This window comes from Hemicordylus capensis, chromosome 1 (assembly GCF_027244095.1).
Source record: "Hemicordylus capensis ecotype Gifberg chromosome 1, rHemCap1.1.pri, whole genome shotgun sequence".
NCBI classification, from domain to species: Eukaryota; Metazoa; Chordata; class Lepidosauria; order Squamata; family Cordylidae; genus Hemicordylus; species Hemicordylus capensis.
Genome location: NC_069657.1, coordinates 15,471,286 through 15,487,995, shown reverse-complemented (window position 1 = coordinate 15,487,995; position 16,710 = coordinate 15,471,286). Strand labels below are relative to the sequence as shown.

The 16,710-nt window shown below is 45.6% G+C and overlaps 1 protein-coding gene across 3 annotated transcripts in view; it reads right to left on the bottom strand.

Annotated features, from left to right (window-relative positions):
* PPP1R36 (protein phosphatase 1 regulatory subunit 36) overlaps positions 1–16,710 on the bottom strand; it is a 67,220-nt gene that overhangs the window by 34,997 nt on the left and 15,513 nt on the right. For 2 of the 3 annotated variants that reach the window (XM_053278075.1, XM_053278093.1), the window contains exon 7: positions 8,450–8,590. The exons of the other annotated variant lie outside the window; for it this stretch is intronic. In XM_053278075.1, the coding sequence (XP_053134050.1) occupies positions 8,450–8,590 (141 nt within the window). The remainder of the gene's footprint in view (positions 1–8,449; positions 8,591–16,710) is intronic. 3 annotated transcript variants of the gene reach the window in all.

The window sequence follows — 16,710 nt, the reverse complement described above, 5'->3', positions numbered from 1 at the left end:
TACTCCCCTGCAACTGGTAGTCAGAGGCATCTTGCCTTTGACGCTGGAGGTGGCCCACAGCCCTCCGACTGGTAGTCATTGATAGACCTCTCCTCCATGAAGTTATCCAAACCCCTCTTAAAGCCATCCAGGTTGCTGGCTGTCACCACATCTCGTGGCAGAGAGTTCCACAAGTGGATCACACGTTGTGTGAAAGAGTACTTCCGTTTGATGGTCCTAGACCTCCTGGCAATCAATTTCATGGAGTGACCCCTGGTTCTAGTGTTGTGTGAGAGGGAAAAGAATTTCTTTCTCTCCACTTTTTCCACACCATGCATGATTGTATAGACCTCTATCATGTCTCCCCGCAGTCGTCTTTTTCTAAACTAAAAAGCCCCAGGTGGTGTAGTCTTGCCTCATAAGAAAGGTGCTCTAGGCCCCTGATCATCTTGGTTGCCCTTTTCTGTACCTTTTCCAGTTCTACAATGTCCTTTTTAAGATGTGGTGACCAGAATTGTATGCAGTACTCCAAGTGTGGTCACACCATAGTTTTGCATAAGGGCATTAAAATATTAGCAGTTTTATTTTAAATCCCCTTCCTAATGATCCCTAGCATGGAACTGGCCTTTTACACAGCTGCCGCACACTGAGTCAACACTTTCAACGAGCTGTCCACCACGACCCCAAGATCCCTCTCCTGGTCAGTCACCGACAGCTCAGATCCCATCAATATATATTTGAAGTTGGGGTTTTTTGTCCCAATGTGCATCACCTTACACTTGCTGACATTGAAGCGCATTTGCCATTTTGTCGCCCACTCCCCCGGTGTGGAGAGATCCTTTTGGAGCTCCTCACAATCTGTTTTGGATTTCACTACCTGAAAGAGTTTGGTATCATCTGCAAATTTGGCCACCTCGCTGCTTACTCCTGCTTCTAGATCATTTATGAATCAATTAAAAAGCACTGGTCTCAGTACAGATCCCTGGGTGACCCCATTTCTTCTTTCCCTCCATTGTGAAAACTCTCCATTTATACCTACCCACTGTTTCCTGTCTTTCAGCCAGTTAGCAATCCACACATGTACTTGTCCCCTTATCCCATGACCACTAAGTTTCCTCAGGAATCTTTGACGAGGAACTTTGTCAAAAGCTTTTTGGAAGTCCAGGTATACTATGTCAACTGGATCATCTCGATCTACACACTTGTTGACATTCTCAAAGAACTCCAAAAGGTTGATGAGGCAAGATTTACCTTTGCGGAAGCCATGCTGGTTCACTCCCAGCAGGGCCGTTTCTTCTAGGTGCTTTACAATTTTATCCTTGAGGATGCTTTCCATCAATTTGCCTGGAACGGACGTTAGGCTAACCAGCCTGTAATTTCATGGATCGCCCCTGGACCCCTTTTTGAAAATTGGTGTTACATTTGCTACTCTCCAGTCCTCTGGTACACAGCCCGATTTCAGGGATAAGTTATATATTTTAGCAAGGAGGTCGCAATTTCACATTTGAGTTCTTTGACGACTCTTGGATGGATGCCATCCGGCCCTAGTGATTTGTTAGCTTTCAGTTTTTCCAGGCAGTTTAGAACATCATCTCTTGTCACTTCTATCTGACTCAGCTCTCTAGCCTCCATTCCTAAAGAGCCTGGTTCAGGAACAGGTATATACTCAATATCCTCTGCCGTGAAGACAGACTCAAAGAACTGATTCAGCTTCTCTGCAACTTCCATATCCTCCTTAATAATGCTCTGGGAAGAGCAGAAGGTTTCAAGTTCCCTCTCTGGCATATCCAATATAAGGCTGAGTGAGATTCCTGCCTGCAGCCTTGGATAAGCCGCTGCCAGTCTGTGAAGACAATACTGAGCTAGATAGACCAATGGTCTGACTCGGTATATGGCAGCTTCCTATGTTCCTTTTCACTCCCTCGTTGTCTAATGGTCCAACCGCCTCCCTGGCAGGTTTCCTGCTTCTGATGTACTTAAAGAAGTTTTTTTTATTCCCCTTGATACTTTTGGCTAAATGTTCCTCAAACTCTCTTTTTGACTCCCTTATTGTCACCTTGCATTTCTTTTGCCAGAGTTTGTGTTCCTTTCTGTACTCTTCATTTGGACAGGCCTTCCAATTTCGGAAGGAAGTCTTCTTCCTTTTTATGGCTTCCTTGATGGTACCCGTTAGCCATGCTGGCATCCTCCTGGACTTAGTGGAACCTTTCCTCCTTTTGGGTATACAATCTAACTGGGTTTCTAGTACTGTGGCTTTGGTAAACGCCGTGCACTCTGGAGCAAAGTGACTCTCCTGATTTTCCCTTTCAGCTTTCTTTTCACCATACTCCTCATTTTGGAGAAGTTTCCTCTTCTGAAATTCAAAATGTCCGTGTTAGACGTCCTTGGTGAATCTCTCCCTGTATGTATGCTGAATTTGATGGCACTATGGTCACTGTTCCCTAAAGGGTCGATGACACTGACATCACGCACCAGGTCCTGGGTGCCACTCAGAATTAGGTCCAAGGTCGCCTTCTCTCTGGTTGGTTCCAAGACCAACTGTTCTAGGGCACAGTCATTTAGCATATCTAGAAATTTGACCTCTTTGTCCTAACCTGACTGTGAAGGTACCTAGTCTATGTGTGGGTAATTGAAATCACCCATAATTACAGCCCTGCCTCTCCTTGACGCTTCCCTGATTTCCTCCTGCATCTCCCAGTCACTGTCAGCGTTTTGATCCGGAGGGCGATAGCACGTCCCCAGTAGTACGTTCCCTTTCAGGCCTTGTATTGTCACCCACAGGGTTTCTGTGGAGGACTCCAGTCCACCGAGGTTTTCCAGCTTGTTAGATTCTATCCCTTCTTTAACATACAGTGCTACCCCTCCTCCAAGGCGCCCCTCTCTGTCCTTTCTATAGAGTTTATACTCGGGGAGAACAGTGTCCCACTGGTTCTCACTGTCCCACCATGTTTCTGTTATGCCCACTATATCTATTTCTGCATTAGCAACCAAGCACTCCAGCTCACCCATCTTGGCTCGGAAGTTTCTGGCATTAGCATATAAGCACCTATACGCTGAATCTCCCACCTGATGTGTGCTATTCTTTTGACTCTTTGACCAGCTGGCACAGGCTCCAATCTGCTCTTTATGAGGTTCTGCTCTGTCCCCTTCTCTTTTTTCTGAATCCTTTGTACCCACACAGTTTAAGGTATGACTTTTGCCAAACGGGATACTGCCCAGCTCCCATTGGCTGTTCCCCAGGCGTCATTTTAAAAGCTGCTCTGCAACCTTTTTTGATTTTAAGTGCCAGCAGTCTGGTTCCATCTTGGTTCAAGTGCAGCCCGTCCCTTTTGTACAGGCCTTGCTTTCCCCAAAATGTATCCCAGTGCCTAACAAATCTAAACCCCTCCTCCCGGCACCAACGTCTCATCCACGCATTGAAACCCCTCAGCTCTGCCTGTCTCACTGTACCTGCGCATGGAACAGGTCACATTTCTGAGAATGCTACCTTGGGGGTCCTGGACTTCAAAATGCTACCTATCAGCCTACACTTAGCTTCCAGGACCTCCCGACAACATTTCCCCACATCGTTGGTGCCAACGTGCACCACGACAGGTGTCTCCTCCCCAGCACTGCCTAAGAGCCTGTCTAGATGCTGCGTGCTGTCTGCAACCTACGCAACAGGCAGGCAAGTCACCGTGCAGTCAACAAGCGGGTCACAAACCCATCTCTCTATATCTCTAATGATCGAATCACCCACTACAAGGAGGCCCCCACTCCCCAGAGGAGTATCCCCCATGCAAGAGGATATGGGCTCATCATCCATGGAAGGGGTCCCTTCTAAAGGAGCATTTCCCTCTTCCTCAGACCAGTGTCCTCCTTACCCAAGACCTTCATTCTCCCTGACAGCAGAGGAGCTACAAGCTCTGGAGTGGGATGCCTCTATCACATCCCTGAAGGTCTCATCCACATGCCTCTCTGTCTTTCTGAGCTTCTCCAGATCCGCCACCTTGGTCTCAAGAGAACAAATGTGTTCCCTGAGGGCCAGGAGCTCCTTGCACCGAGCACACACCCATGACTTCTGCCCATGGGGCAAATAGTCATACATGTGACACCCTGTGCAATACACTGGGAAGTGCCCCTTCCCCTGCTGACTTTCTATCTTCATACTGTTTTTGTTGGCTGTTTACAGTATTTAGAAATAGTTTATTAGAAGTAGTTTATTATCTGTTTACTAGGTAGTTTATCAGAAGGATAGGTATCAGCTGTAATGGTCAGCTATTTAACTGTCCAACCAGCTTTTCCCAAGAATGTGAGGGACACGAGGGAGGGATTTGTACTTACATTCTTCTCTTCTCCACCAGGCTCCTTGTGACCACAGGGGCTTGTTCAAGGCTCACCTGCACACATCCCACTAAACTCCTGCAAAACTCCTACATCCTGTTTGCTATTCCTGTTCGCTATGCTCTCGGGCCGTCACCTCTTATGTAGAGTAGCCTTCCAATGAGACACAGGATGTGAGTCAAAGGAATGTGGGGCCTCTCCCAGCCCTAGCTGACTCCACCCCCTCCAGGCAGGCACAACAAAGTAAAACACTGGAGTTTGGTAGCCCTAGCAAATCCTAGCCCTGGGAAATTCTAACCCTAGCAAATAACAGAGAGAGAGAGACAGAGAGAGAGATTAAGACCTACCCCTTAAAGAGAAATAGCCCCTGAAAATCTCCCCTCTTCCTGTTAGTTTGTTTGAAGGGGAAAAGGCTAAATGTTTAGAAAAGCTTGCTCACCTTCTTAGCTGTGTCTGCTCTTCACAGAGTAGTCTTCCAACTCAGTGTGTGTACAGTGTCTGTACATGGAGTAAAATCACTCTTGGCACTTGCACAAAAGCTTTGAACAGATCCGTTTTCAACATCAAAACATGTTTACATTCTCGAAATACCTCAGAGACTTTATTTAACCATATGTGTATACTGCCCACTACCAAACTGGGGGGCGTTATTTTGCTCCCAAATGGAGCTGTGCAGCCCCATTTGGGACCGAAATCAGCCCACGCTATGTTGGCAGCATGGCCAGAGTGACTCTCCCTGCCTTTTAAAGGCAGGGAGAGCCGCTCTTGGCCTTGCTGCCAACACAGTGGGGCCGATTTCTCTCCCAAATGGGGCTGTGTGGCCCTGTTTGGGAAGGAGACCTCGACCCTGTGTCTGACGTCAGACGCAGGGGGTGGCGGCTAGCCAACCTTCTGCATCTGATGTAAGATGCATGGGGTGGGGCCAATGGGCTGTAACAGTGGCCGAACATGGGCTGTCACCAGCCTCCCTCCACCACTGGGAAAAGGCCTTGCTGAAGGAGAACCAGCATAGTTTCTGCAAGGAAAAGTCTTCCCTCATTAACCTTTTGGAGTTCTTTGAGAGTGTCAACAGGCATGTGGATAATGGTGATCTGGTTGACATAGTATACTTGGACTTCCAAAAAGCTTTTGATAAAGTTCCCCGCCAAAAGCTCTTGAATAAACTTAGCAGACATGGAATAAGGGGACAGGTTCATGTGTGGATTGGTAACTGGTTGAAGAACAGGAAACAGAGAGTAGGAATAAATGGACAGTTTTCACAATGGCTGGAGGTAGGAAGTGGGGTCCCCCAGGGATTGGTACTGGGACCAGTGCTCTTTAACTTGTTCATAAACCATCTAGAAATTGGGGTAAGCAGCAAAGTGGCCAAATTTGCAGATGACACTAAACTATGTAAGGTAATTAAATCCAAAACAGATTGTGAGGAGCTCCAAAAGGATCTCTCCAGACTGGGGAAGTGGGCGACAAAATGGCAAATGTGGTTCCGTGTAAGCAAGTGTAGAGTGATGCACACTGGGGCAAAAAAAAACCCCAACTTCACATATATGCTGATGGGATCTGAGCTGTCGGTGACTGTCCAGGAGAGATAACTTGGGGTCGTGGTGAGCAGCTCACTGTAAGTGTCAACTCAGTGTGCGGCAGCTGTGAAAAAGGCAAATTCCATGCTAGGAATCATTAGGAATGGGATTTAAAATAAAAATGCTCTTATAATGTCCTTATACAAATCTATGGTGCGGCCACATCTGGAGTACTGCATACAGTTTTGGTCACCATATCTTAAGAAGAATATTGTAGAACTGGACAAGGTGCAGAAGAGGGCAACCAAGATTATCAAGGGCCTGAAATAGCTTCCTTATGAGGCAAGGCTACAACATCTGGGGCTCTTTACTTTGGAAAAGATTTGACTAAGTGGAGACATGATTAAGGTGTATAAAATTATGCATGGAGTGGAGAGGGTGGGCAGAGAGAAATTTTTCTCCCTCTCTCACAACACTAGAACCAGTGGTCACCCCATGAAACTGGAGATTGGGAAATTTAGGACCGTCAAGAAGTACTTTTTCACACAGCTCATAATTAATCTATGGAATTCTTTGCTATGGGATGGGGTGATGGCCACCAACTTGGATGGCTTTAAAAGGGGCTTAGACAATTTCATGGTGGACAGGTCTATCAATGGCTACTAGTCTGGTGGCTGTGGGCCACCTCCAGCCTCAGAAGCACAATGCCTCTCAATACCAGTTGCAGGGGAGCAACAGCAGGAGGGAGGGCATGCACATACCTCTTGCCTGTGGGCTCCCCAGAATCATGTGGTGGGCCACTGTGTGAAACAGGATGCTGGCCTAGATGGGCCTTGTGCCTGATCCTGCAGGGCTATTCTTATGTTCTTAAGATCACTGGCAGAGCCAACATTAAAACCCTCCAAGGTTTTTTAGAATCCTATTGGATCCAATAGCCTCCATGGACAGACCATCCTAATAGACCCTTCACCCCTGCAGAGGTGACTAGCGGCTGCAAACTGAACCTTCACTAGGTGAAGGCTCAGGTGTTCACTAGGTGAAGGCAGGTGTTTCTTCCATGACAGTGGGGAAATTATAGGTGTCCCAAATTGAGTGTGTGATCAGCAACATGTGTTGGACTTGAGACCACTTGGGAAAGGCCCTCAGTTGTGGCCACTATGAACTCCTGAGCTGCTCCTAACGTGGACATTGAAGTCACCCACCACCATCAACCCGGGCATCTCCATGCTAACTCTGCAACCAAATCTAACAGCTCGGTAAGGGATTCTGTTGGGCAGTGAGGTGATGGTGTACCTATCACAGAAGTCTTAATCTATCCCTGGTTCCAAGACTCAAAGACACATACTCAGTATAGACTACGTTGAGACACATCTTTCAGCCAAAGGAGAGGCAGTCCCCAAACCAGCCACAAGTCTTTCAAAAGAATGCCACTGCTCCCAGTGTTCAGTCCCACCACCAAAGACTTAGCCACCTAACCCCAACCCCCTTTGGTGGCTGGCTTTGGCCACAGCTGTCTTTAGTAGTCCAAGACAAGGAGGTGGGGTGGGCAACCAGCCAACCAGCCCTTCTGGAAGAAACTCAACACTGAAACAAGCTGAGGGTTATCAGCAGCAGCAGCAGCAGCAGCAGCCTGCTAAAAGCAAAGCAAAACAAATACCAGGAACAAGATAGCAGGAATACAGCAACAGAGTCCTTGCAACAAAGGTCTTGTAGGGAAGCAGCAGCAGCAAGATGGGAAAAGTCAGCCCAGGAGCTTATCCACTGCCTCCCCTCTTCTGGACTTGTTTGCAACATCCAAAAAGCTGAAGATCACTGATCAATCAGAATAAGCATGACATGATTTGCAAGAAATGAGATGCAAGGTAAAAACAGAACTTTTCACAGCTGGTCTGCAGGCTAGGTAGCTTACTGTGCATGCCTAAGCTACTTACTCAGAAGCTGGACTCAGAGGAGTTTCAACTTTCTGAGCTGAGGAACTTACAGTAGTAAGTAAGTAAGCTCCTCAAGTAAGCAAACATAGGATTGCACCCTGAATTTTACAAGCACAATAGCTTGGCAAACTCACTGGCCAAGTCAGACCTGACAGTTCAGTGCACTTTTTAACATTCAAATATGACAAGGACAATCACTTTAATGTTACTGCTTCTAACAAATCTTTAGGCTAGAGCAGAGGTGCATAGCCCGGTGGGCCGGAACTAGCCATGAGTTGGTAAGCAGCGGCCAAGGTCAATCTTCATAATTTGACCTTCCTGAACAAATGATGGCAATTTCAAATATTAGGGCAAATGCACAAGTAACCAAATTAACTCTAGTAGGTGCCATTAGGACTGCAGTCTTACAACAGACCTCTTTTACGCTTATTAACATGGAAGTGATGCACACTCTTACTTGGGAATAAGCCCCACTGAACTCAGTGGGACTTGCTTCCACATAAACATGCATAAGAGCAGGACAGAGGTCTCCCCTGAGTTACAATCAAAAATTCTCAAATGGCCATTGTGGTCTCAGTTACCCATCCAGAAGCCACTGTTCACCTTAGCCTTTTGCTATGCCAAGCAAGCACCATGACACTCACTTGGGAATGGCATTACCCCAGAGAGACAATGTTCTGAACGTAGCCCGTTCCTTACTTTCCACAAGCCATGTGATGCTGCTCAGCCATTCCCAGTCCCAGGATAAGGATGCAGTACATCTCAGCAAGGTGTTTTTTAGTCACGGCTAGTTTGATTCTATTCTCCTTCATTTCTTTCTTTTCCAGGACACTGGGCTTCCTGTTCACCATTTTAAAAAATGAAAATGATAAAAAGAGATATATAAAGTGTACTAAATAGCAGCAACGATTGTCACATTTCCATATTCCTACCATTTAATGGGCATTTTGCTGGCACATCATAAATGTCTTAGGCAGGGCAAGCCTTAGGGGTGAGTGAGCCGGGTGGTTGCCCAAGGTAGCTACCTGAAGGGGGCACCAAGCGGCTCACTGCCGCTGAGTGTACTTTCTGCAGTGAGCTAGTGAAAAAAACAGCAGTGTCTTTAACCTTTCATTCCAAGTCCTACACCTAATGGCACAGCGGGGAAGTAACTTGCCTAGGGAGCACGAGGCTGCCAGTTCGAATCCTCGCTGGCATGTTTCTCAGACTATGGGAAACACTTATATTGGGCAGCAGCGATATAGAAAGATGCTGAAAAGCATCATCTCATACTGTGCAGGAGGAAGCAATGGTAACCCACCCCTTGTATTATACCAAATAAAAACCACAGGCCTCTGTGGTCGCCAGGAGTCGACGCTGACTCGACGACACAACTTTACTTTACAGGCTGTTTGAATAGAAACTTCCATTAGTTACCATAGGAGAAGCTAAAGGTACTTCTCACACCCAGGGCACTATTTCTCCTAAGGCCAGCCTTGCTCCAAGGACCAAACTACAGGTAGCTTCACATAACCACTGGAAAGTCCCAAAGCCAGGAACCTGCTGGAGAACTGTGGGAAACAGAGAGTGTGCTCTCTCAGCTGGCCTGACATCTGAACTGCCCACGTCCAGTTCCCACATCAGGTTCCTGAGATCTACTGGTCATTCTCCCAATCAGTCAAGAGTACCAGTTGCAGGGGAGTAACAGCAGGAGAGAGGGCATGCCCTCAACTCCTGCCTGTGGCTTCCAGCGGCATCTGGTGGGCCACTGTGTGAAAGGATGCTGGACTAGATGGGCCTTGGGCCTGATCCAGCAGGGCTGTTCTTATGTTCTTAATCAATCAGTCTCTCTCACACTGCTTTTTGTTCTGCAAGTGGGAGTGGGGGGAAGCTACAATTACCTGTGGGTTTTCTTTTAAGGAGCAAAAAGCAGTTTGAAGGGAGGAGCCAATTTTTAACAGCCCAAGGGCTTAGGGTTAAGAACCCTACGCCAGCCCATCTCACTCCAGCCTTCTGCTCTAGGCTGCTTTCTGTGTGGCTGCATTTGTAGACTGACAAAAGCAGAATGTCAGAAAGAAATGCCACACAACTGAGTGTCAGATGCAGATATGCATTTGTTTATTACATTTGGATCTTGCCTTTTTTCATAATGGAACTCAAGGCAAAGTATATGTTGCTCCCGGTCTGCAGCCCATCCACGCCCCAATCTGGATATACTCCAGGCCCCAAGGCTGCTGTACTTTGTGGTGCAGCTTTCCAGCATTTCAGACCAGAGTATTCCCTAGCTGGAAAGGTGCTGAGGATTGAACCTGGAACCTTCTGCTTGCATATGCTCTACCACTGAGTTATGGCTCCATCCCCTTCAGGCCACATGCTGGGACTAGGCTTTTGGGAGAACTATTTACAAGAAGAATGTACCAATCTCCACAATGCATTATGAAAACGGACACTACAGAAAGCCTCATTTTTAACCTTGGTACATAAGAACTGCAGTCACAAGCTCCTAAATGCCATGCTTTCTGGAGGTTAGCCAAAATTGCACAGAACCTGCAGCAAACTGGAGCAAAAGCCATTATTTTGCAAGCAGCTGCTTAACTAGCTCAGGACAGATAATTACAAACTGGTGTTTGTTGTGGGTGCCACTCACTAAAGTGGGTGTGACTTGGTAAGAGGCACATCAGATCTCAAAAGCTCCTTATCTTGCAAATAATTGGGAAAACAATACAAGGAATGTCTAAATAGAAATTAAAGGGATTTACGAGCTTAAACTGAAGGCTAAATTTAATTAATTGCACTGGTAGGTATACAAGTCCCCTTAATTTTCTTGAGATTATGGCCTTCCTCCTCAACACTCTGCTGCCAGGAGCTTTCCCAGAAGGCAACTTTAGTTTGCTTCACTGCCGCCCCCAGTGGGTGTGTGTGCATTCACATATCGGCCAGATTTACCCTAAAGTCTGGGCGATATACCAGAGAGTATTCAGTACATGATTTGGGTGTTTCCCTACATATTGGGAATTTTATTCACATATCGTCCAATTTATGCCTGGGATTAAAAAACAAATCCACTTTTTGTGTCGTTTTTTTTGGGATAGCTAAGATTCGCTAAGATTTTTTGGGATGGCTAAGATTCGCTCTAGGATACTCCTCTCCCATATTTAAGCCCGCTGTCTGGAAATGCTCCTAAAGTGCATTTGGCAGTCAAGGAAACTGCCCTCTTACTGGTCTCCTAAGTGAGTGTTTCCAACCTTTCTCATTCAGAGGCACACTTATAGAAAAAATGGGGCACACTGTCCCCAACACAGACATTTTGTTTTTTAAAAATTGCTACAGCAGCAAAGCAGTTATGCAATTTTAAAAATTTGTTTATTTCTGCTTCCTTCCCCTGTTATGTGCTATGAGACTCGTAGCAACCCCTCACATCCCTCCTGCTACATAAGGGAGCAAGTCAGCTCCAAAAGTGAGGAGTTTAAATGCCCTACTTTTGGAGTTGACTCAATTCCCTCTGCACCAGGAGGAATATGTCCTTCTTGTTGCATTATGGGGCAAGTCAGCTCCAAAGCTGGACTCAGAGCAAGTCAGTCTGGCACAGCAACCTGTGTCCTGCACCACACTGACTGGAAAGTGTCACTTTCCTAAGCGTCACTACAGACTAGGAATGTATCGTGTGTGAAGCAGCCTTCATTGTGAGACTATCCTGCTTTCAGGATTCCAAAAGAAATAGCAACAACAATGATACTTAGCATATATGTAATCATTTTTGAGTGCTCAGAGCATGGCACATGGTAATTACCTCTGTAACCCTTACAACAACTTAGATCAGAATTATTACTATCCAAATCTTGCAGTTAAGAGGTTGAGTCTGAATCTAAGATCGCATTGATTGATTCGTTGATTGATTAAATGCTGTCAACTCTTAGCGACCACATGCAGATATAATATTCCTGATCACCTCACCAGGGTTAGGAAAGTGTGAGAGCATGTCACAGGCTGTCTCCTCCTCCCCTCTTCCATGAAAATTTCTTCTTCCTTTCCATGGTTACAATAATGCAGTGTTATGTGTACCCCAGTTCTAACCATGGATAAACAAGTTTTGCCACATAACCATAATGTGAAACCAGGGCCTGATGGGTTTGGCAACCCTGGATGTGTGACTAGTAAGTGTTAACCATTGGTATGCAAATTTAATGATGCACATTAAAGCAAACCCTGGAAGAGATGTGGCAATTCATGTAGGACAGGAAAGGAGAGAGCCTGTGAGCTGGCAGTACACTCCCAATTTTCTTATCATGGTTAGGAGATGAGGGACAAGATATTGGCACTAGGGTTTCCCGATTCAATTTTTAAAAAGCATTAGGAAGATTAGATCATAAGATCATATGGCTGGAATGGTACACACCCCAAATTGCCTTTTTACATGACATTAATCCAAGCACGAACATTATAATCAGGCTATCATTGATAGATCAGCCAATGCAATAGGATGATGCAGGCTCTGGTCACAAACAAGGAACAGAAGGGCCAGGGTGTACTGAACTGGAATGATAGTCAACTAGAAAAGAGAGGAAACATGAACCTGGATATTTTGACAATATCTGCTTTTAAATACCATCAGGATCAGCAAAAAAAATTGAACATCTGTGGCACCTACCAATTTGAATATTTGTTTTATGATTGAGTTAAGAGCTGGTATTGTGGTAGCAAGCATGACTTGTCCCCATAGCTAAGCAGGGTCTGCCCTGGTTGCATATGAATGGGAGACTTGATGTGTGAGCACTGCAAGATATTCCCCTCAGGGGATGAAGCCGCTCTGGGAAGAGCAGAAGGTTCCAAGTTCCCTTCCTGGTTTCTCCAAGATAGGGCTGAGAGAGATTCCTTCCTGCAACCTTGGAGAAGCCACTGCCAGTCTGTGAAGACAATACTGAGCTAGATAGACCAACGGTCTGACTCAGTATATGGCAGTTTCCTATGTTCCTAAATGTACAGGTCTCACCATAATTATATCATTGGCCCTCCTTGTGTAGGAAGGTGCTTTATACTGAATCAAACCACTGGTGCACCTTCTCAGCCTTCTCCCAGTCCTACCAGGAGGTGCCAGAGACTGAACTTGGGGCTTACTGATTGCAAAAGGATATAGTGTGTGTGCTGTACCATGCCCATCCACCAAAAACTGCCTATTGTTCAGACTGTTGTTCCATCTAGCCTAATGTCAGAGGTGAAACAAGGTTGTAGTGGGCCCTAGGACAAAAAGTGAGGATGGGTTTGGGCCCCTTGCTTCTTCACCTGCCCACTATATCTTTGCCACAGAAGAATGAGCCATCAGCCAGCTGGAATCTCCCTCTCCCTCAGGGGCCCCAGGATATTTGTCCCTCCTTGTTAAGGCTGAGGACTCAGGGTTTTGGACTTCTGAATTAAAGAAAGCAAGCAAAAAGAGAGAAAGACAACTCTCCCACTTTTGTTTGTTTAGGCCAAAACCAGCAGATGCTGTGGGATAGCCGAGGCAGTCCAAAAGGAACAGGGGATGCTGAAACAATCTCAAATAGCTAGGAAGTTGCATGGGAGACAGACCATGGGAAACTGACCTGAAAACACCAAAAGGCATTGACTCCTTGAAGAGAGGCAGAAACACCTGAAGAAAGAATGAGGTCAGGAATGGGAGGATGCAAGATGTGTGGGATGGAATCTAAGTGACTGTGTGGGCCTTCCCCAAAAAACTGCGTAGTAAGCAACGCCAGAATCTGATTACCACCAAGTCAATAGGAGAACATTGGCTGGTATCCAGAGCAGCATTCTGAGGATGCAGCCCAGAGGCTTCCCAAGCACCAGAGCACACACATGAGGAAGGGGGATGATTTTGGCTAATCTCCCCTGCCTCCAGAAGTGCTCTCTGCCTTCCAGAACTATGTCCCTGAGAGTCACATTGCTCCTGCTGTCAGCCATTGTGACTGAAAAGCTCCTACATCCTAAATCCCAATAAGTCCCAAATCACAGGAGTATACATATGAAACTGCCTTATACTAAATCCAGCCACTGGTTCATCCAGATCAGCTTTATCTATTCTGACTGACAGCACCTCTCAGGCAGAGGATTTTCTCCACCCTTCGACCTGAAATCCATTTAATGGATTTAATTATTATTATTATTATTATTATTATTATAAAGCACCTACAATTTTCTAGGTGCTATATAGATTATGGACTTCTTTTCGTATTCTTTGGCTTTCTCAATTATCCATCGTGCATCAGCAATGATGTCTCTTGTTCCTCGGCCTTTTCTGAAACCAGCTTGAACATCCAGTATTTCTCTTTCTCTTTCTAGTAGGGCTGTAATCTGCATTGGATGATCCTGAGCATTCTTTTCCTAGCATGTGAAATTAAGGATATTGTGAGATGGTTTGCGCAATCTGTTAAGTCTCCTTTCTTTGGTATGGGTATGTAGACTGACCTCTTACAATCTGTTGGCCATTGTGACATTCTCCAAAATTGCTGGCATAGTTTGGTTAGATGACTGATTCTTCTTCTGTTGCCTGCCATATTTCTCTGTAGCTATTCCATCAATTCCTGTAATCTTCTGACTTGGTAATGACCGGAGTGCTGATCTAACTTCATCTTCCCATACTAGAGGTTCTTGCAAGTAGGGAATATCTTCTAGAGAATCTTGGACGTTGACGTCCCTGCTGTACAGTTTTTCAGTATACTCCTTCCATCTGTTTGATCTTCTCTGAATCAGTTACTATCTGTCCTTTGGCATCCCTTAACATACCAATTTGAGGTTGGAACCTCCCTCTGAGTTCAGAGATCTTTTGGAAAACTTCCCTTGTTTTTCCGTGTCTATTTCCATCCTCAAGGTCTTTACAGATGACATAAGAATAGCGGTAGTAGCAATCACGCATGCGCCTGCTGCCACGCACAACGTGCAACATGTGTGGTGGGGCATGCGTGTGGGGCAGCGGTTGCACACACGATTGCTACTTCTGCTATTTCCGGCAAACATCAGGGGCAGCGGGGGGAAGGGAGGAATGCTGCCGCCAAAAAATCATTGCCAAAAAACAGAGCACTGGCGGGAGAAAAGCGGCAGGAGGGGTAAGTGCAATCCCCCCTGCTCTTAAAGGGAGACCCCCGCTGATTCCGTGCACAGTTCTACCCTACTGGGAGTATACCTCCCGGTGTACTTCGCTCATCCCTCCCAGGAACACCCCACCACCATGATGAGGGGCGGACTTGGGGGGATTAATAGGGGGATTACAATCTAAATAAAAGGTTTTAATTATATATCTAAATTAAAGTAACAATAGATCAAAGAAGCAGCAAACAAATTTGTAGGTGACAAGAAGCTGTGCACTAAGAAAGCGCTCTTAATGGAATGCTGATGCAATGAAGTTTAGCTTAGTCATGGTTTTGTATAGTCATAAGAGATTTTAGGGTTTAAAAAAAAGAGGAGATCCAGATTCGGGTTGCCGAGGTGTTTCCTCACTTGACTCCTTGTTTATTAATTAATTATTATTAATATTATTATTAATTTGATTTCTATACCGCCCTTCCAAAAATGGCTCAGGGCGGTTTACACAGAGAAATAACAAACAAATAAGATGGATCCCTGTCCCCAAAGGGCTCACATTCTAAAAAGAAAGATAAGATAAACACCAGCAACAGTCACTGGAAGTACAGTGCTGGGGATGGATAGGGCCAGTTACTCTCCCCCTGCTAAATAAGGAGAATCACCACGGTAAAAGGTGCCTCTTTGCCCAGTTAGCAAAGTTTACAGTTTTTAAGTACATACAACAAAGCTACTTTCCATAGATTGCCCTTTGTAATCCATGCTATGTTGATGTCAAGCCTTGCTTATGTTTGTGCCTGTATGTGCTGTAAGAACATAAGAATAGCCCTGCTGGATCAGGCACAAGGCCTATCTACTCCAGCATCAGGTTTCACACAGTGCCCCACAAGATGCCTCTGAGAAACCCACAAGCAAGAAGTAAGGGTTTGCCCTCTCTATTGCAGCTGCTCCCCTGCAACTGGTATTTAGAAGCATCTTGCCTCTGAGACTGGAGGTGGCCTATAGCCACCAGACTAGTAACATTGATATTCCTGTCTTTCAAGAATTTGTCCAAGCTTCTTTTAAAGCCAACCAAGCTAGGGGCCATCTTCACATCCCACAGCAGAGAATTCCATGGATGATGCGCTGTGTAAAAAAGTACTTCCTTTTGTTGGTCCTAAATTTCCTGGTTTTCCGTTTCATGGAATGACCCCTGGTTCTAGGGTTGTGAGGGAGGGAGAAAAATTTACTTCTGTCCACTCTCTCTACTCTATGCATAATTTTGTACATCTCTATCATGTTTCCAAACTAAAAAGCCCCAGATGCTGTAGCCTCGCCTCATAAAGACAGTACTCCAGGCCAGATCATCTTGGTTGCCTTCTTCTGCACCTTATCTAGTTCTACAATATTCTTCTTAAGATACAGTGACCAAAACTATATGCAGTACTTCAAATGTGGCCACACCATGGATTTGTATAAGGGCATCATAATATTAACATTTTTTATTTTCAATCCCCTTCCTAATGAGCCCTAGCATGGAATTTGCCTTTTTCACAGCTGCAAGCTGTCCACCACAACTCCAAGATCTCTCTCCTGGTCAGTCACTGAAAGCTCCAACCCCATTAGTGTATATGTGAAGTTGGGTTTTTTGCCCCAATATGCATCACCTTACACTTGCGTATATTGCACTGCATTTTGCCATTTTGTTGCCCACTCAGTTTGGAGAGATCCTTTTGGAGCTCCTCACAATCTGTTTTGGATTTTACTATCCTAAATAATTTAGTGTCCTCTGAAAATCTGGTCACTTTGCTGCTTACCCCAACTTTTAGATCATTTATAAATAAGTGCACTGGTCCCAGTACACATCCTTGGAGGAACTCACTTCTTTATTTCCCTCCATTGTGAAAACTGTCCATCTATTCCTACCCTCTGTTTCCTGTCCTTCAACC